We start from the raw sequence: 18015 nt of genomic DNA, 5'->3' as shown, positions 1-18015 counted from the left end.
AAAGTATACCTGCTGCAAACAAAAAGATGGAAGCTTTGTTTAATAAATCGGTGTTTGGTTTATCTGCTGCCTGCAATTGTCTCTTTCCTGAAAGTGAAGAAGGAGCTGGAGAGCACAGAAAGAACGCTGTCATGAATGGACCCCATGCATCCACAGTCTGCCCCAACAACACACCTATTTTGCAAGTAACGGCCGGGCCGGGGTTCAGCCTGCGGCCCACAAGGCGAGGGGACCCGACTACACCCCCTGAGGTGCCCCCTGCCCCCGTTACAGTTAAACAATCATTTATCAACCCAACTGCCTAGAGTCCTTTTCCTGTTGCCTGGTTTTGCTGCATACTGGGGAGCCCACCCTGTACACGACTTAAAATGAAGCATAAGTCGCAATGTGAATTTCACTGTGCTACAATGCGGCCTAGCGTGCCTGTGCAACCACCGCCTGCCCCATCAAGTGCATCTGTGTGCTCTTCATCCTCTGTGACTGTGGGGACAGCAGTCACACATGGTTTTTCATACTGAACTTCCACTCCTTTACCCGCAACAGGGAGTGTGATTGGCAGGTCGTCACTTGTTTTGGAAGTGGAAACAGAAGGTATTGTTGAGCTGTCAGACATCGAGAGAACCATCATTGGATGCAGGCTACATTATATCCACGCCTGCACCTTCGTTACAGATTGGCTGGACTACCTGCAGTTAATAATTGCATTCCAGAAATGGAAAGGAGTGTAGAATGCACATGTGTTGTACCTTGCTTGGCAGCAAAGGAACACTAACTTAGTTTTCCAGACAATTTTAGGATGGCAGAAAAAGAGTCAGCTCTTTGGGCAAATTAAATAGCGTGGCAAAAGTGGACAGATGGGTACAGTGGCCGTGTTCTGTGGGTACCAGGACAGTAAAAGAAGCCTCACTTTCTATCCCTCCTAATGATCAAATGCAGCAAGTAATTCCCTGAGTTTGCTATAAAATTAGCATAGCAAAATGTGCATGAGGGTAGAATGCAGAGGTGCTTGAGATTGCTTGGCACAAGTGGCACAATAAAGGAGTCCTACAGCCATTTTTTGTATGCCACTCAATGGCAGTGTTTTTTGCTATCATTATAGCTTATTAAAAACAGAGCAGGAGGGTGTCATGCAGAGGTGCTGCACATAGCTTGGCACCAGTGGGGCACTAATGGAATACAACAGACAGTTCTATGATGCCACTAAATGGCAGTATTTTTTGCTATCATTATAGCTTATTAAAAACAGAGCAGGAGGGTGTCCTGCACAGGTGCTAGAAATAGCTTGGCACCAGTGGGGCACTAATGGAATACAACAGACAGTTCAATGATGCCACTAAATGGCAGTATTTTTTGCTATCATTATAGCTTATTAAAAACAGAGCAGGAGGGTGTCATGCAGAGGTGCTGCACATAGCTTGGCACCAGTGGGGCACTAATGGAATACAACAGACAGTTCTATGATGCCACTAAATGGCAGTATTTTTTGCTATCATTATAGCTTATTAAAAACAGAGCAGGAGGGTGTCCTGCACAGGTGCTAGAAATAGCTTGGCACCAGTGGGGCACTAATGGAATACAAGAGACAGTTCAATGATGCCACTAAATGGCAGTATTTTTTGCTATCATTATAGCTTATTAAAAACAGAGCAGGAGGGTGTCCTGCACAGGTGCTAGAAATAGCTTGCCACCAGTGGGGCACTAATGGAATACAACAGCCAGTTCTATGATGCCACTAAGTTTACTCAATTTTTGGTATTATAACGTCTTAGTAAGTAACAATGAGTTTGAGTGTGCAATGCAGGCAGACGTGCTGCAAATATCTTTGCACTAGTGGGACTAGACAAAAGTCCAATAGCCACGTTTAGGATGCCACTAGGTACACTTAGTGTTTGCTAGTATAATGGCTTAGTTATAATGAGTTGGAGTGTGCAGAGGACAGGAGGGTACAGTGCCAGGATTGTGGGGCTCTGGGTAGAGGAATGGAAGCCTGCCTTTCTATTCCCTCCTAATGGGGAAATGCAGCGACGAAATCCCTGACCTTAGCTACACAGACGCTGTCTCTGTTTTCAGGACCTGTCACCTATGGCTCTGACCCTGCCGGTACGAGCCCTTAAAAGGACTGATAGAAAGTGCTCTCCCTAAGCTGTCTAGCGCTGTGTATGGAGCGTATACAGCAGTATCGGCGATAGGACTCAGGACGGAGCTGCGCCAGTGATGTCTGACACCAAGGACGCAGAATGCAGATAATGGCGTGCTGGAGGAAAATGTCCGGTTTTATAATGCAGGGACATGTGACATGGACATCCTATCACACATGCCGTTGCTTCTCTGGCTAAAAGTCCACTTAGCTGTGTGTGTGTCTGGGATTGGCTGACATGCTGGCCCGCCCCACAAGACGCGCGCGCTTAGGGAAGGAAGACAAGGAAAAAAAAAAAAATGGCGATCGCCATTATACAAACAGCAGTGATCTTAAGGCCCTGTTCACGCACACTATACACTGAAATTTCATAATAGTGTGAGTCACAGAGTGACTTGCACTATTACAGCGGAAAGCCAGCTAGGAATTAGCTGTTTTTTTGCTGCTAGAACCATTATCGAACGTTTCTAAAACTATCGAGCTTTTGGAAAAAGCTCGAGTTCTAGTTCGAGCTAGAACAGGCCCCAAAATCACTCAAGCCTAGAACTGGAGAACCTCGAACCTAGAACCGCGCTCAACTCTACACATCACCTGGTCCAAAATCTGCAGAGTAAGTCTCATGCGCAGTACAGACTTGTAAAACCAAACAATTTACCCTTAAGCATAGAATGTATAAACCCTTTGAAGCTTGCTGACCCTTGACCTTAGTGTAACACTGAGAAGGGTTTCAATGCTATTTTCAGATCTTTGTTCAAATACCAGATAGAATATAGCACTGAGCTGTCAGCTATTGATGTACCATGTCAGATGGTTTGGTCAGTGAAATCTACAGCTTTCAAACACACTTCATCCCCAGCTAAGGCCAATCCATTACTATACGTACAAGCTAATGGCCTGTAAGTAAGAGATATACTATGAATCAAATATTCATAATAAACTCACTATTTTACAATCCCAATATGAAGATTTGATTAATCCCGTGAAATCCTAACTCATTCGTGTCATCATTCGTGTCACATACATTCTTGTTGAAGATTCTAGACCAATATCTGACTTGATAAACCAATCTGAAACTTTCTGTCAAAAAGTCATCTTACGATTTAACATTCCTCTAAGAATGTTATCTCCCTGTTTCATTTCTATTTTTATATTCTTATATATCTTCTGAATTCTACACATCACAAAAGCTTAATAAATAATACACATCAAAACTAATAAAAATATGATTATGATGGGATTAAATAAAATATTTCCAACCGCTGTCTGAAATGATGACTGAGACCAGCAATGTACTGACCTCCCAAAACTTTTCCACCAAGTTTTACCTGACATCCCGTTCCATTCGTGTTCAATATCATTTAATTCACCTTGTTCATGCCTGAATATAATTTCTGCTTCCTTTAACTGTTTCGTTAATAAATCTAACAAACCCTTATCTTTCTTTATTTCACTTGTCCACATATCCTAAGGGAAATCATTTATTTGTGATAAATTGAATTGTATGGGAAATGCCGTTAGGTTTCTCTTTCCTATAGAAGTGATATTAAAACTTCCTTTCTTCTTTGAAAGAGATCTCACATTTCCTTCTATACAATACAAACCCATAGGTAGATTTTCCTTATGTACACAAGTGGAATAGAAAGCAGAAACCTGTCTGTCTGAAACATGTCTGTCTCAGACATGACCTGGAAACAAATCTTATTTGGACTTACTGGAGTCACCAGATCATGTAGTGTCTGTACAGTCTCTATTCTGGAATGACAAGAAGAATGATTATGGAAACATGAATGATAGATCACCTTATCCTGTCCAGGTAAACACATCACCTTAGAAACAAAATGTAAAGATGAAGAAATGTCTAATTGTTCAGTGTTCACTCCATCAAATGCAAAATCTGTGTACTGCAGTTGATAGAACACTTGTTGTGTTTTACTCACAGGTATACCCAAAACTGTAACAGGAACAATAGTCCCTTCTCTTCCGATCACTGGGATTAGCGATGTGCCAACACAAATGTTTCGTTCACATCCTAACCACTTATTTACCCACAAATTGTATGATTCAATGCAAAATCATACTCTACAGGTAAATTTCGCAGTATTCCCAGTGGAGTAATTCCACTCTGTAAAGCTTGTGCAATCAGCTTCAGATTAGAAGAATACTCTACCTGTATCTCCAGGCACGCTTTAGCTACTTGTGTTTCGTGTGTGCTTTCCACGAGAGCTAATGTAGCATCCTGTAGATGTGACACGGAAGACCCTAGTACAGCAGCTGTATTCAGAACTATCTTTTCAAGAAGTTGATTCAAACTCTTCTGAATCTTTACTCCTTTTCCTCCAATGAAACCAATATTATCCAAATCTGACTTAAGTGTCTGTATATTCATGGCATTAGTCAGACTTCCCACTGTCCCTATTCCTCCCAGAATTCCTTCTAACACTCCTCTCTTACTTCTAGTCTGAGTTGTTCTTCTCCCAAACCATTGTTCTATCCCCATCTCCATGTTAGTGAGATGTGATTGACACTGAGGAAAACTGGTAGAGATTTTTCAATGAGACATATTGAAAGTCCATACCATTGTCATAAATTCTCCATCCCTTAATAAGGACTTAGACTGAAATTGATTAAGTTGGAAAGGAGTAGATGGCATGAATCTTGTGTTTGTGCATGCATTATCTGCTGCTGACCAAATATTCACACTAACGTCTTTACAATGTCTGTAATGAGTCTTTGTTTCAACACAACACTGGTAAATTCCAGAGTCCCTGGAAGATGGATTTTCTATGGAAAAAATGAAATTATCATCCATCCATCTGATATTACCAATCTGACCTCTGTGAATGACATTAGTTGGACTATTTAAAAAACTTCCCAAAAATGATGAATTTTTGGTCCATGTCAACAGAGACCTTGTGTTACATTTTAACATTATAGGGGATGTATTTTGTTTATTATGTACTGTCTGTGGTGAAACCCTTATTTCTGGAACTATAGTGTTGGTAACGGTAAACACTACAGATACCTGAACTTGTACAGGTCCCGTGTTATCTGGAAATTCCATGTTTTTACCCAATCTTTATCTCCTTCTGTAATGGAGAGTAATGAAGGATCCAAAATTTTCCCAAAAACCTGTGTTTTAAACAAAATTTCTGTTTTGGATCTTCCAAACTTTCCCCTAGCAATCATATCATTTGTAATATCACCGGACCATACAGCAGGTTCATCACCTCTGATCTCTATGTTCCAGTATAGTACATCAGTATGAGAACAGTCCTATGTACCTGTCTTATTATTATGTACATATTCTCCTTGTAATTGTGTGAATCTAGTTTTAGGTCCTGCAATAGCATGTAATGTTATATTTGTGTTGTGTATAAAATGCAATTCAATGCAACATTTTGTTCCATATCCCATGCAGATATTTCCTGTTATCTCCACAGAATCATCCGTGATGTTCTCTTTTAGTAAGTTCAGTGTCTCTGATCCTCTCGGTCTTTGTGAATGTTGAATCTTTCTGGTCCGCTCATTCACATCATTGGTGATTGTTCCTTGTAACATGTCTTCCTTGTAGATAATGATTGAAATAAGACAAAGCAGCAGGAAAGTAGTTCCCATCACATAGAAGCTTTTCTTGAGCTTGGAAAAATGTTCTTTTTCCGGAAGGCTTGATGTCATCTTTCCGTCAAAGTCTTTAGGTTTCTTATTCCAGTTCTTATCGGAATCCATTTCTTTCTGTAAAGAAATGCAGTATCATTATTTTGTTACAAACAATTTGCACTGGCCAATGTGGACCCACACTTTCTGTTGTCTGCGGGTATTTTTACCACATTGGATGCTCGCTACACGAGAATCATGACTTGTCCCATAGTCTCAAAGACTTCACTTCAATTACACTCCCATGGACCACTCTTGCGAAAGGTTTTTTTTTCCAGTAAATAATTTTATTAAGTTTAAGGCAAAGTGAACAAAGTATCGTTCATACCACATATAAGATGTAAATGTACATCGGTTAAAGTTAATTCAAACATGTGGATCAGGCAAATAACACTGTATTGTGAATACTTTTACCAAGATAGGAATGGTAAGAAAAGAAAACAGAAAAAACAGAGAAAGAAAATCAATTCAGATTATACCGTGTCATGGTAAGACTTCTCAAAACAGTATTATGGAAACTATTTTAACTATAAAGACTGAGTGAAGATCAGAAAGAGAGAAGAAGGAAGAAAGAGATAGGTATAGGAAAGAGAAGAGGGTATGAGGGGGGGGGGGAATAGATAGATAGATAGGAGTAAGTCGGGCGTCCAGAGAGCTCATACGCACAAATATACGAATCTTCGTAAAGATTACAAATATCAGTTAAAGGAACCTGGGGGATAAACGACCACAGTATAGCCCCTTATCTGTGCCAAGACGAATATTCTGGAGTCTCTCGGAAAAGGAGCCAGGAAGTCCACGTGCCAGCATGTGCATCCCATTTGTCACTATCATCTGCCATCAGGTATTCCATACGCTCCAATCTATTTATCTCCTCCAAAAATTCCCTCATAGAGGGGGTGGTAGTTGTCTTCCAATGTCTTGGAATAATCATACGAGCAGCGATGAGAAAAAAGCGCAGGATACCTTTTTGGTCACAGAGAGAGATCCAGGAATTAGGGACAGTAAGGCTATTTGAGGAGTGGGGATTACTCGAATACCGGAGAGTTGAAAGTACACTTCAAAGATTGAATCCCAGAATGACCTTATCAAGGAGCAATCCCACCATATATGTTTCATAGTACCAAATTCGACTCCGCATCTCCAGCAGCTATCTGGTACTGTGGGGAAGATCTTATGCAGTACGTCAGGGCATCTGTACCAGCGTGTAAGAATTTTAAAATTTTTCTCCTGTGCATTACAGGAAATGGACATTTTATGAGAGAGTGTAAAGATTTTGAGATGATCTTGTTCCGACAGCGTAATCTGGAGCTCTCTTTGCCAGGCCTCCAGATACGTTGTTTTCCCTTTATACTGGGCTGTACATAAGAGGTTGTAGATCAATGCGATGGCATGCTGCGGCTCGGCTTTTAATGAAATTAGGGTCTCAAAGTGTGTAGGTTTGGATAATAGAGCGTTTCCCGGGAATTTCTTTTTTAGAAATGTGGTCAATTGAGTATATTCCAGCCAGGATATTGCGAAAGGTTTTGATCATCACTAGAGCACCTTCTTGAATTTGGACTCATAGGGTGGCTCCATTTTCTGCATTCTTGATGCCACATATGGCAGAATCGCTTTCAGGTTCTCCTGTAGCATTCTCAACCATTGGGACCTTGAGATGGCATCTTTTTGCGGAGTGGATAAAAATGGCTCATGTGGAAACCACAATGACATTTTTCTTCCTGTCATCAACTCAAAAAGAGTGAATTGAGTTGTAGAGGAGATTGAACCTCTTATACTCATTAGTATGAAGGGTACCTTATCAACCCAGGTGTTACCTTTATCCAAAAGCATCTTTGCAATTCTGGATTTGATTGTCCTATTCATTCTTTCCACAATTCCCGCAGATTGTGGATGATGGGGGACATGAAATTGTTGTCCTGCCCCTAGAATAGCACAAGCAGTTTGCATGATTTTACCTGTGAAATGGCTTCCTCGATAAGAGGTAATCATCCTTGGGATCCCCCAAGTACAAAAGACATGTTGTACCAATTCTCTTGCTGTGGACAAAGCATCATCTTTCCTAACAGGTCAAATTTCTACCCATTTTGAGAACACATCTACCACAATCAATGCATACCTGAGACCATGTTTACCTGAGGGTAAAGGACCAATGTAGTCTATTTGTAATGTAGACCATGGACCATCTGCAGGTGCGATTTGTAGAAGTGGTGGCTTCTGTCCTTTAGGTCTTGGATTTATTTGGGCACGAATGAGACATGATAGTACAACACTTTGAACTGTTTCGTTCATTTTTTCCCAATAAAATTTCTCTTTGAGAATGACTAACATTTTTTGTTGGCCCAAGTGACCTAAGCTCTCGTGGTTATATCGAGTGAATTCTACCTGTAGATGTTTTGGTACAACGGGACGCAATTCTCCATTTGAATTGTGACACAAAACCCCATTTTCACAGATAAAAGGAGGTTTTGGATCATCCTGAGAAGTAACAAGAGAAGGATATTTCCTCTGTTCTTCTGCAAATGAAGGTATGTATGTATCTGCTCTTTGAACCACTGAAATCTCAGAAGGTTCACAGTCAAACACTTCTTTTCCAGTCCGGGCAGCTTCTTTGGCTAGAGCATCTGCGGTTGCATTTCCTACAGATAACTCATCATCAGATTTTTTATGTGCAGCGACTTTCACTATAGCAAACCTATTTGGGGCCCTAGATGCTATTTCAAAGAAGGGAATTTTGTTTACTTACCGTAAATTCCTTTTCTTCTAGCTCCAATTGGGAGACCCAGACAATTGGGTGTATAGGCTATGCCTCCGGAGGCCGCACAAAGTATTACACTAAAAGTGTAAAGCCCCTCCCCTTCTGCCTATACACCCCCCGTGCTCCCACGGGCTCCTCAGTTTTGGTGCAAAAGCAAGAAGGAGGAAAGAAATTATAAACTGGTTTAAAGGAAATTCAATCCGAAGGAATATCGGAGAACTGAAACCATTCAACATGAACAACATGTGTACACAAAAAAACAGGGGCGGGTGCTGGGTCTCCCAATTGGAGCTAGAAGAAAAGGAATTTACGGTAAGTAAACAAAATTCCCTTCTTCTTTGTCGCTCCATTGGGAGACCCAGACAATTGGGACGTCCAAAAGCAGTCCCTGGGTGGGTAAATAATACCTCATAATAGAGCCGTAACGGCTCCGTCCTACAGGTGGGCAACCGCCGCCGGAAGGACTCGCCTACCTAGGCTGGCATCCGCCGAAGCATAGGTATGCACCTGATAGTGTTTCGTGAAAGTGTGCAGGCTCGACCAGGTAGCTGCCTGACACACCTGCTGAGCCGTAGCCTGGTGCCGCAAGGCCCAGGACGCTCCCACGGCCCTGGTAGAATGGGCCTTCAGCCCTGAGGGAACCGGAAGCCCCGAGGAACGATAAGCTTCGAGAATTGGTTCCTTGATCCACCGAGCCAGGGTTGATTTGGAAGCTTGTGTCCCTTTACGCTGGCCAGCGACAAGGACAAAGAGTGCATCCGAGCGGCGCAGGGGCGCCGTACGAGAAATGTAGAATGTGAGTGCTCTCACCAGATCTAACAAGTGCAAATCCTTTTCACATTGGTGAACTGGATGAGGACAAAAAGAGGGTAAGGAGATATCCTGATTGAGATGAAAGGGGAATACCACCTTAGGGAGAAATTCCGGAACCGGACGCAGGACCACCTTGTCCTGGTGAAACACCAGGAAAGGGGCTTTGCATGACAACGCTGCTAGCTCAGACACTCTCCGAAGTGAAGTGACTGCAACTAGGAAAACCACTTTCTGCGAAAGGCGTGCGAGAGAAATATCCCTCATTGGCTCGAACGGTGGTTTCTGAAGAACCATCAGCACCCTGTTCAGATCCCAGGGTTCTAACGGACGTTTGTAAGGAGGGACGATGTGACAAACCCCCTGCAGGAACGTGCGTACCTGTGGAAGTCTGGCTAGGCGCTTCTGAAAAAACACAGAGAGTGCAGAGACTTGTCCCTTAAGGGAGCCGAGCGACAAACCCTTTTCCAATCCGGATTGAAGAAAGGACAGAAAAGTGGGCAAGGCAAATGGCCAGGGAGAAAAACCCTGAGCAGAGCACCACGACAGGAATATTTTCCACGTCCTGTGGTAGATCTTGGCGGACGTTGGTTTCCTAGCCTGTCTCATAGTGGCAATGACCTCTTGAGATAATCCTGAAGACGCTAAGATCCAGGACTCAATGGCCACACAGTCAGGTTGAGGGCCGCAGAATTCAGATGGAAAAACGGCCCTTGAGACAGCAAGTCTGGTCGGTCTGGTAGTGCCCACGGTTGGCCGACCGTGAGATGCCACAGATCCGGGTACCACGACCTCCTCGGCCAGTCTGGAGCGACGAGGATGGCGCGGCGGCAGTCGGCCCTGATCTTGCGTAACACTCTGGGCAACAGTGCCAGAGGAGGAAACACATAAGGGAGTTGAAACTGCGACCAATCCTGAACTAAGGCGTCTGCCGCCAGAGCTCTGTGATCGTGAGATCGTGCCATGAATGCCGTGACCTTGTTGTTGTGCTGGGACGCCATTAGGTCGACGTCCGGCTTCCCCCAGCGGCAACAGATCTCCTGAAACACGTCCGGGTGAAGGGACCATTCCCCTGCGTCCATGCCCTGGCCACTGAGAAAGTCTGCTTCCCAGTTTTCCACGCCCGGGATGTGAACTGCGGAGATGGTGGAGGCCGTGGCTTCCACCCACATGAAAATCCGCCGGACTTCCTGGAAGGCTTGCCGACTGCGTGTTCCGCCTTGGTGGTTGATGTAAGCCACCGCTGTGGAGTTGTGCTGAGTCCACGTACCCTGAGCCCTGTGGTGGAGAAAGACTGCTCCCCACCCTGACAGACTCGCGTCCGTCGTGACCACCGCCCAGGATGGGGGTAGGAAGGATTTCTCCTTCGATAATGAAGTGGGAAGAAGCCACCACCGAAGGGAAGCTTTGGTTGCCTGAGAGAGGGAGACGTTCCTGTCGAGGGACGTCTGCTTCCTGTCCCATTTGCGTAGGATGTCCCATTGAAGAGGACGCAGGTGAAACTGCGCGAAAGGGACTGCCTCCATTGCTGCCACCATCTTCCCCAGGAAGTGCATGAGGCGCCTCAAGGGGTGTGACTGACCCTGAAGGAGAGATTGCACCCCCGTCTGTAGTGAACGCTGCTTGTTCAGCGGAAGCTTCACTATCGCTGAGAGGGTATGAAACTCCATGCCAAGATATGTCAGCGATTGGGCCGGTGTTAGATTTGACTTTGGAAAATTGATGATCCACCCGAAACTCTGGAGAGTCTCCAGAGTAGCGGTGAGGCTGTGCTGGCATGCCTCTTGAGAGGGAGCCTTGACCATCAGATCGTCTAAGTAAGGGATCACCGAGTGACCCTGAGAGTGGAGGACCGCCACTACTGCAGCCATGACCTTGGTGAAAACCCGTGGGGCTGTCGCCAGGCCGAACGGCAGTGCCACGAACTGAAGGTGTTCGTCTCCTATGGCGAAGCGCAGGAAGCGCTGATGCTCTGGAGCAATCGGTACGTGGAGATAAGCATCTTTGATATCGATCGATGCAAGGAAATCTCCTTGGGACATTGAGGCGATGACGGAGCGGAGGGATTCCATCCGGAACCGCCTGGTCTTTACGTGTCTGTTGAGCAGTTTTAGGTCCAGGACAGGACGGAAAGACCCGTCCTTCTTTGGAACCACAAACAGGTTGGAGTAAAAACCGTGACCCTGTTGCTGGAGAGGAACAGGGACCACCACTCCTTCTGCCTTCAGAGTGCCCAGCGCCTGCCGAAGAGCATCGGCTCGCTCGGGAGGCGGAGATGTTCTGAAAAATCGAGTCGGAGGACGAGAGCTGAACTCTATCCTGTAACCGTGAGACAGGATGTCTCTCACCCAACGGTCTTTTACCTGTGGCAGCCAAATGTCGGAAAAGCGGGAGAGCCTGCCACCGACCGAGGATGCGGTGTGAGGAGGCCGTAAGTCATGAGGAAGCCGCCTTGGTAGCGGCACCTCCAGCGGTCTTTTTAGGGCGTGACTTAGACCGCCATGGATCGGAGTTCCTCTGATCCTTCTGAGGCCTTTTGTACGAGGAGAATTGGGACCTGCCCGCACCCCGAAAGGACCGAAACCTCGACTGTCCCCTCCTCTGTTGGGGTAATTTTGGTTTGGCCTGGGGCAAGGATGTTTCCTTCCCCTTGGATTGTTTGATGATCTCATCCAGTCTCTCACCAAACAAACGGTCGCCAGAAAATGGCAAACCGGTTAAGGACTTTTTGGAAGCAGAATCTGCCTTCCATTCCCGTAGCCACAAGGCCCTGCGTATTGCCACCGAATTGTCGGCTGCAACCGCCGTACGGCTCGCAGAGTTCAGGACAGCATTAATAGCGTAGGACGCAAATGCCGACGTTTGAGAAGTTATGGACGCTACTTGCGGCGCAGACGTACGTGTGAGTGCGTCAATTTGCGCTTGACCCGCTGAGATAGCTTGGAGTGCCCATACGGCTGCGAATGCTGGAGCAAAAGACGTGCCGATAGCCTCATAGATGGATTTCAACCAGAGCTCCATCTGTCTGTCAGTGGCATCCTTGAGCGAAGCCCCATCTTCAACTGCAACTAAGGATCTAGCCGCCAGTCTGGAGATTGGAGGATCCACCTTGGGACACTGAGTCCAGCCCTTGACCACGTCAGGGGGGAAGGGATAACGTGTATCCTTAAGGCGCTTGGAAAAACGCTTATCTGGACAAACTCGGTGTTTCTGGACTGCCTCTCTGAAATCGGAGTGATCCAGAAACATACTCGTTGTACGCTTGGGGAACCTGAAACGGAATTTCTCCTGCTGAGAGGCTGACTCCTCCGCTGGAGGAGCCGAGGGAGAAATATCCAGCATTTGATGTATGGACGCGATAAGATCATTCACTATGGCGTCACCATCAGGAGTATCAAGGTTCAGAGCGGCCTCAGGATCAGAATCCTGATCAGCTACCTCCGCTTCATCATACAGAGAGTCATCCCTCTGAGACCCTGAACAATGTGATGAGGTCGAGGGGATTTCCCAGCGAGCTCGCTTAGGCGGTCTGGGACTGCGGTCCGTGTTAGAGACCTCACCCTGGGATCTATGAGACACCCCGGGGGAACATTGTTGTTCCAACTGAGGGGAACCAGGGGGCAGTGATTCCACAGTGCCCATGGTCTGAGATACCGGTCTGGACTGCAAAGCTTCTAGAATCTTAGCCATAGTCTCAGAAAGTCTGTCAGTAAAAACTGCAAACTCCGTCCCTGTCACCTGGACAGTGTTAGCTGGTTGTTCCCCCTGGGCCCCCTTAGCAGAGGCTCCGGCTGAGTAAGTGCCACAGGGGCCGAGCAGTGCACACAATGAGGGTCAGTGGAACCTGCTGGTAGCGAGGTCGTACATGCGGCGCAGGCAGCATAGTAAGCCTGTGTTTTGGCACCCCTGCTTCTTGTGGGCGCCATGTTGTTGTCTCCTTTGAGCAACACAACAGGGTATATAGCCAGAATCAACTGTGCACCATACAGTGTAAGGTATAGCCTGTAAACATATAAACTATAATTACACTTCTGCACAAGTGGGGCCAGCACCTCAGGTGCTGCTTACCGCCCGCTTAAAGCGGTTATGTGGCCATCAGAATCCCTGCCTGGGTCCCCCAGAGTTTGTCTCCTCTCTGCAGCGTCCGAGGAGCTGACAGGAATGGCTGCCGGCGTCCTGAGGAGAGGAGGGAGCCGTGGGCGTGACCCAGAAAGTGCGGGAACTGGTGCCCCACTGTTCACAGTGAGGGGGGTGGAGTATGCAAAGCATGCTCCAGCCCTCAGTGCTGCCGTGCTGTACAGCGTCCCGCCCTTCCCCTGACTGGCAGGGCTGGGGGCGGGAAGAAAAAGAGACTAGGCCCAAAAGCCGGGGACTCGAGTTATAAGCGCGGCCGCCGTATAAGCGCGGCCGGCGCAGAGTCCCCGGCGCACTAACAGTCCCAGCCGCGCCTCAGTAATAACAATGGCAGCGGCGGTCAGCGCGGTAGTCCCCATACACAAACACACTCAGCGACGCTGCAGTGTATAATGGCACAAACGCGGTCAGCGCCGCGGTCCCCGGTGCACTAGCACACCCAGCAATGCTGGAGTGTTGCTGTGCGCGGTCCCCACGGGGACACAGAGTACCTCAAAGTAGCAGGGCCATGTCCCTGAACGATACTCGGCTCCTATCCAGCAGGGTCCTCAGGAGCTGTGGATGGAGCACGGTCTCAGTGCCTGGAGACCGTTAGGATCCCACTTCACCCAGAGTCCTAAGGGGGATGGGGAAGGAAAACAGCATGTGGGCTCCAGCCTCCGTACCCGCAATGGATACCTCCATCTTAACAACACCGCCGACAAGAGTGGGGTGAGAAGGGAGCATGCTGGGGGCCCTATATGGGCCCACTTTTCTTCCATCCGACATAGTCAGCAGCTGCTGCTGACTAATCTGTGGAGCTATGCGTGCATGTCTGCCTCCTTCGCACAAAGCAAAAAACTGAGGAGCCCGTGGGAGCACGGGGGGTGTATAGGCAGAAGGGGAGGGGCTTTACACTTTTAGTGTAATACTTTGTGCGGCCTCCGGAGGCATAGCCTATACACCCAATTGTCTGGGTCTCCCAATGGAGCGACAAAGAAAATTGTTTTTAAAGTGTCACTGTGCACCAAGGTCTTGTTGGAAGAATCCACATAACCTCTTCTCTCCCAGATAGGCAGATAATCGATTAGGGACCTGACAACATAGGAGCCATCGCTGTAAATTACCATTGGAACCTAGTCATCAGCTTCATTCAGCTGTAGGACCATTCTTACCGCTTCTAGCTCTGCCCTTTGAGCTGAGAAATGACTTGGTAATTTGTGCTTTACCACTTGTCCTCTTTTGGAATAGAAAATTCCATATCCTGTGTAAAAGTGTCCCTCTAGAAAAATCTAGAACTGTCTACAAACACAGGTTCATCTGTGTCTTCCGACTGACGTCTGAAGAGAGATGGACTTGGTTCTTGGAACGTTTGTAGGCAATCATGGGTTTGTCCTTCATATTGCATCAATTGAGGAAGAGCATATTTGGCCTTATAATCTACCTCAATTTGATTTGGAGACAATGAGAGTAACCAATGGGCAAATCTCTGATGTGACACACCTGGAATATTTTTCTCAAAGAGGAGCTTTAGTGTGGAATGTGGCGTTTGGAGAATAATTCGATTGAACCCAATTACCATATTTTTCGGACTATAAGATGCACCTGACCATAAGACGCACCCTGGTTTTAGAGCACGAAAATAGAAAAATAAAATTTTAAGCAAAAAATTGAGTCATGACACACTGTTATGGGGTGAGGATCTGCTGCTGACACTGTTATGGGGGTAATGTCCCCAAATTCTCTACTAAGAATCCTGGTAATGATCCTCCTGCCTTGTATATACAGTATATACCCCCATCTTGCTCATATACCCCCAATCCTGCTCATATACCCCCATCCTGCTCATAATATACCCCCATTCTGCTCATAATATACCCCCATTCTGCTCATAATATACCCCCATCCTGCTCATAATATACCCCAATTCTGCTCATAATATACCCCCATTCTGCTCATAATATACCACCATTCTGCTCATAATATACCCCCATTCTGCTCATAATATACCCTCATCCTGCTCATAATATACCCCCATTCTGCTCATTATATACCCCCATTCTGCTCATAATATACCCCCATTCTGCTCATAATATTCCCACATCCTGCTCATAATATACCCACGTCCTGCTATACACCCCCATGCTGGTATACGGCCCGCATCCTGTGGCACATAAAAAAAAATAAATGTTCATACTCATCTTACCTCACCTCACTCCCTGCAACATAGCTCCTCCTCCCGTCTGTGTCAGCTGCAGCGCCGCTGAGTGGACCCGTCCCTGTTAAACAGCAGGCCCACATGATCACCCCAGGCAACTACAGCCTGGAGTGATCATGTGCGGCTGTATTCACTGCCCCCCGTGCATCATCATCAGCGCGGGGTGCTGTGAATCAGTACACTCACCTGTCACCGTTCCCCTGCAGTACCGCGATCTCCTCCTGGCTGCCGGCGGCCGCTGAGTGGAGCCGTCCCCGTTCCCCTGCAGCACCGCGATGTCCTCCTGGTTGCCAGCGGCTGCGTGTGGACATGTGCGCACAGCGATGACGTCATCGCTGTGCGCACCGCTAGTCTCCACTCAGCGGCCGCCGCATAGACAGGAGGACATCGCGGTGCTGCAGGGGAACGGTGATGGCTCCACTCAGCGGCCGCCGGCAGCCAGGAGGAGATCGCGGTACTGCAGGGGAACGGTGACAGGTGAGTGTACTGATTCACTGAACCCCGCGCTGATGATGATGCACGGGGGGCAGTGAATACAGCCGCACATGATCACTCCAGGCTGCAGTTGCCAGGGGTGATCATGTGGGCCTGCTGTTTATCCCTCGGCCATCCACCCGCCCACCTGTCAGCGCAGAGAGATGATGGGCGGGAGGATGGGCGTGCATATTAAATGAGCGGGTCCACGTGGTCACGGCAGGCGCTGCTACAGCCTGCTCATGCCCCCGATGACCCGCTCCACCGCAGCACCCTCATTCCACGCAGCCCTACATTCAGACCATAAGACACACCCCCCACTTTCCCCCAATATTTGGGGGGAAAAAAGTGCGTCTTATGGTCCGAAAAATACAGTATATGTTCGGTTATTTTTATTGCGAAATACACTCCCACCAGGTGTCTTGCGCACACCTTGAACCCCCTCAACAGGTGAGAGAAGCTTAGAGAAGTAACTCAAGATTCTCTATTCCTCCCTTGCAGCTGCAGCAAAACCACAGAGATACTTGTCTCTGAAGTGTGTGCTTGGAGCGCAAAAGGTGCGTTCTTTTCCACCATAGTTAATGCAGGTGAGTGTTGTAGATCATGTTTCAATTGTGTGAAGGCTTTTTCCTATTCGACACTCCAGGGACCAAAATAATCATCATTATCACCTTTTAAAAGATCATACAAAGGTCTGGCTTTGTCAGCAAAATTTTCAATGAAATCCCTTGAATAATTTACAAGTCCTAAAAAATGTCTTAGTGCCTTGTGTGATGTTGGAATTGGAAGGGATGCTATTGCCTCTATTCTGTCCTGTAGGGGTCGCCTTTTACCTCGACTTAGCAGAACTCCTAAAAATCTGACCTCAGTCTGCATCAATTTGACCTTTTGGTATTCAGTTTCAATCCTGCATCATGCAGAAGCTCAAACAACTCTTCCAATAGAGAAATATGCAATTCCTCATCCTCTGTACATAGCAACATATCGGCCACATATTGCAATATACATTCCAGATGAGAAAATTTTGACAAAATTTTTGCTAGCACCTGATGAAAATTGCTTGGCGACATATGCGCCCCCTGAGGTAGCCTACAGAACATGTATTGTTGATCCAGATAGTTGAACGCAAGCTTATATTGACAACTTTTCTCAATCGGTATACTGAAAAAAACATTATTGATATCCAATACTGAGAAATACTTCGCCTTTGCATTCAATCTTGACATCATGTTATGTGTATCAGCTACAATCAGTGCAACATTGGGAGTACATTTATTGAACATCCATAAGTCCAATATCATCCGATAGCTACCATCGCTTTTCAGAACACACCACAATGGATTGTTACAAACAGAATTTGCCTTACGTATGACACCTTGATCCAACAATTCCTGAATAATTTTAGACATCGGAGCAATTGACTCTGGGGGCAACTTATACTGACGCTGTGGAGGCGCATCCCGCCCTTCCACTTTCACCACTAAATCCTTTATAGTTCCTACTTGATTTCTGTATTGAGCCCAAAGAGAAGGAAACCGTTGTACTATCTCAGTCAATACTTCATTACCACCAGTTTCAGGCCACAAATGATCAGAGGACACTACATCGTTCAAACAAATGGTTCCGACATGACTATATTCATATGGATCAATAACTACCGCCTTGCAACCGTTACAGTCTTTCCAAATTGTTTTGTTACCCAAATCAATAATCCAGCCATGCTTTTCCATAAAATAAGTGGCAATTATGTTCTCAGTATCCTGACAACACCATATATCCATTTTTGTTTCCAAAGAACCAGGTATTTCCAGAAAAACATCCTGAGTTAAAGTTACCTTTGTTCCATTTTTG

The 18015-nt window shown here is 46.3% G+C and overlaps 1 protein-coding gene across 1 annotated transcript in view; it reads right to left on the bottom strand.

The window, feature by feature from the left end:
* LOC142259082 (uncharacterized) overlaps window positions 1-18015 on the bottom strand; it is a 118110-nt gene that overhangs the window by 82632 nt on the left and 17463 nt on the right. The window contains exon 4 of the mRNA XM_075331600.1: window positions 9000-9013. Coding sequence (XP_075187715.1) covers window positions 9000-9013 — 14 coding nt within the window. The remainder of the gene's footprint in view (window positions 1-8999; window positions 9014-18015) is intronic.

The sequence above is a fragment of the Anomaloglossus baeobatrachus genome, assembly GCF_048569485.1.
Source record: "Anomaloglossus baeobatrachus isolate aAnoBae1 chromosome 5 unlocalized genomic scaffold, aAnoBae1.hap1 SUPER_5_unloc_25, whole genome shotgun sequence".
NCBI lineage: Eukaryota > Metazoa > Chordata > Amphibia > Anura > Aromobatidae > Anomaloglossus > Anomaloglossus baeobatrachus.
This window is presented reverse-complemented; position numbering and strand designations above follow the sequence as displayed.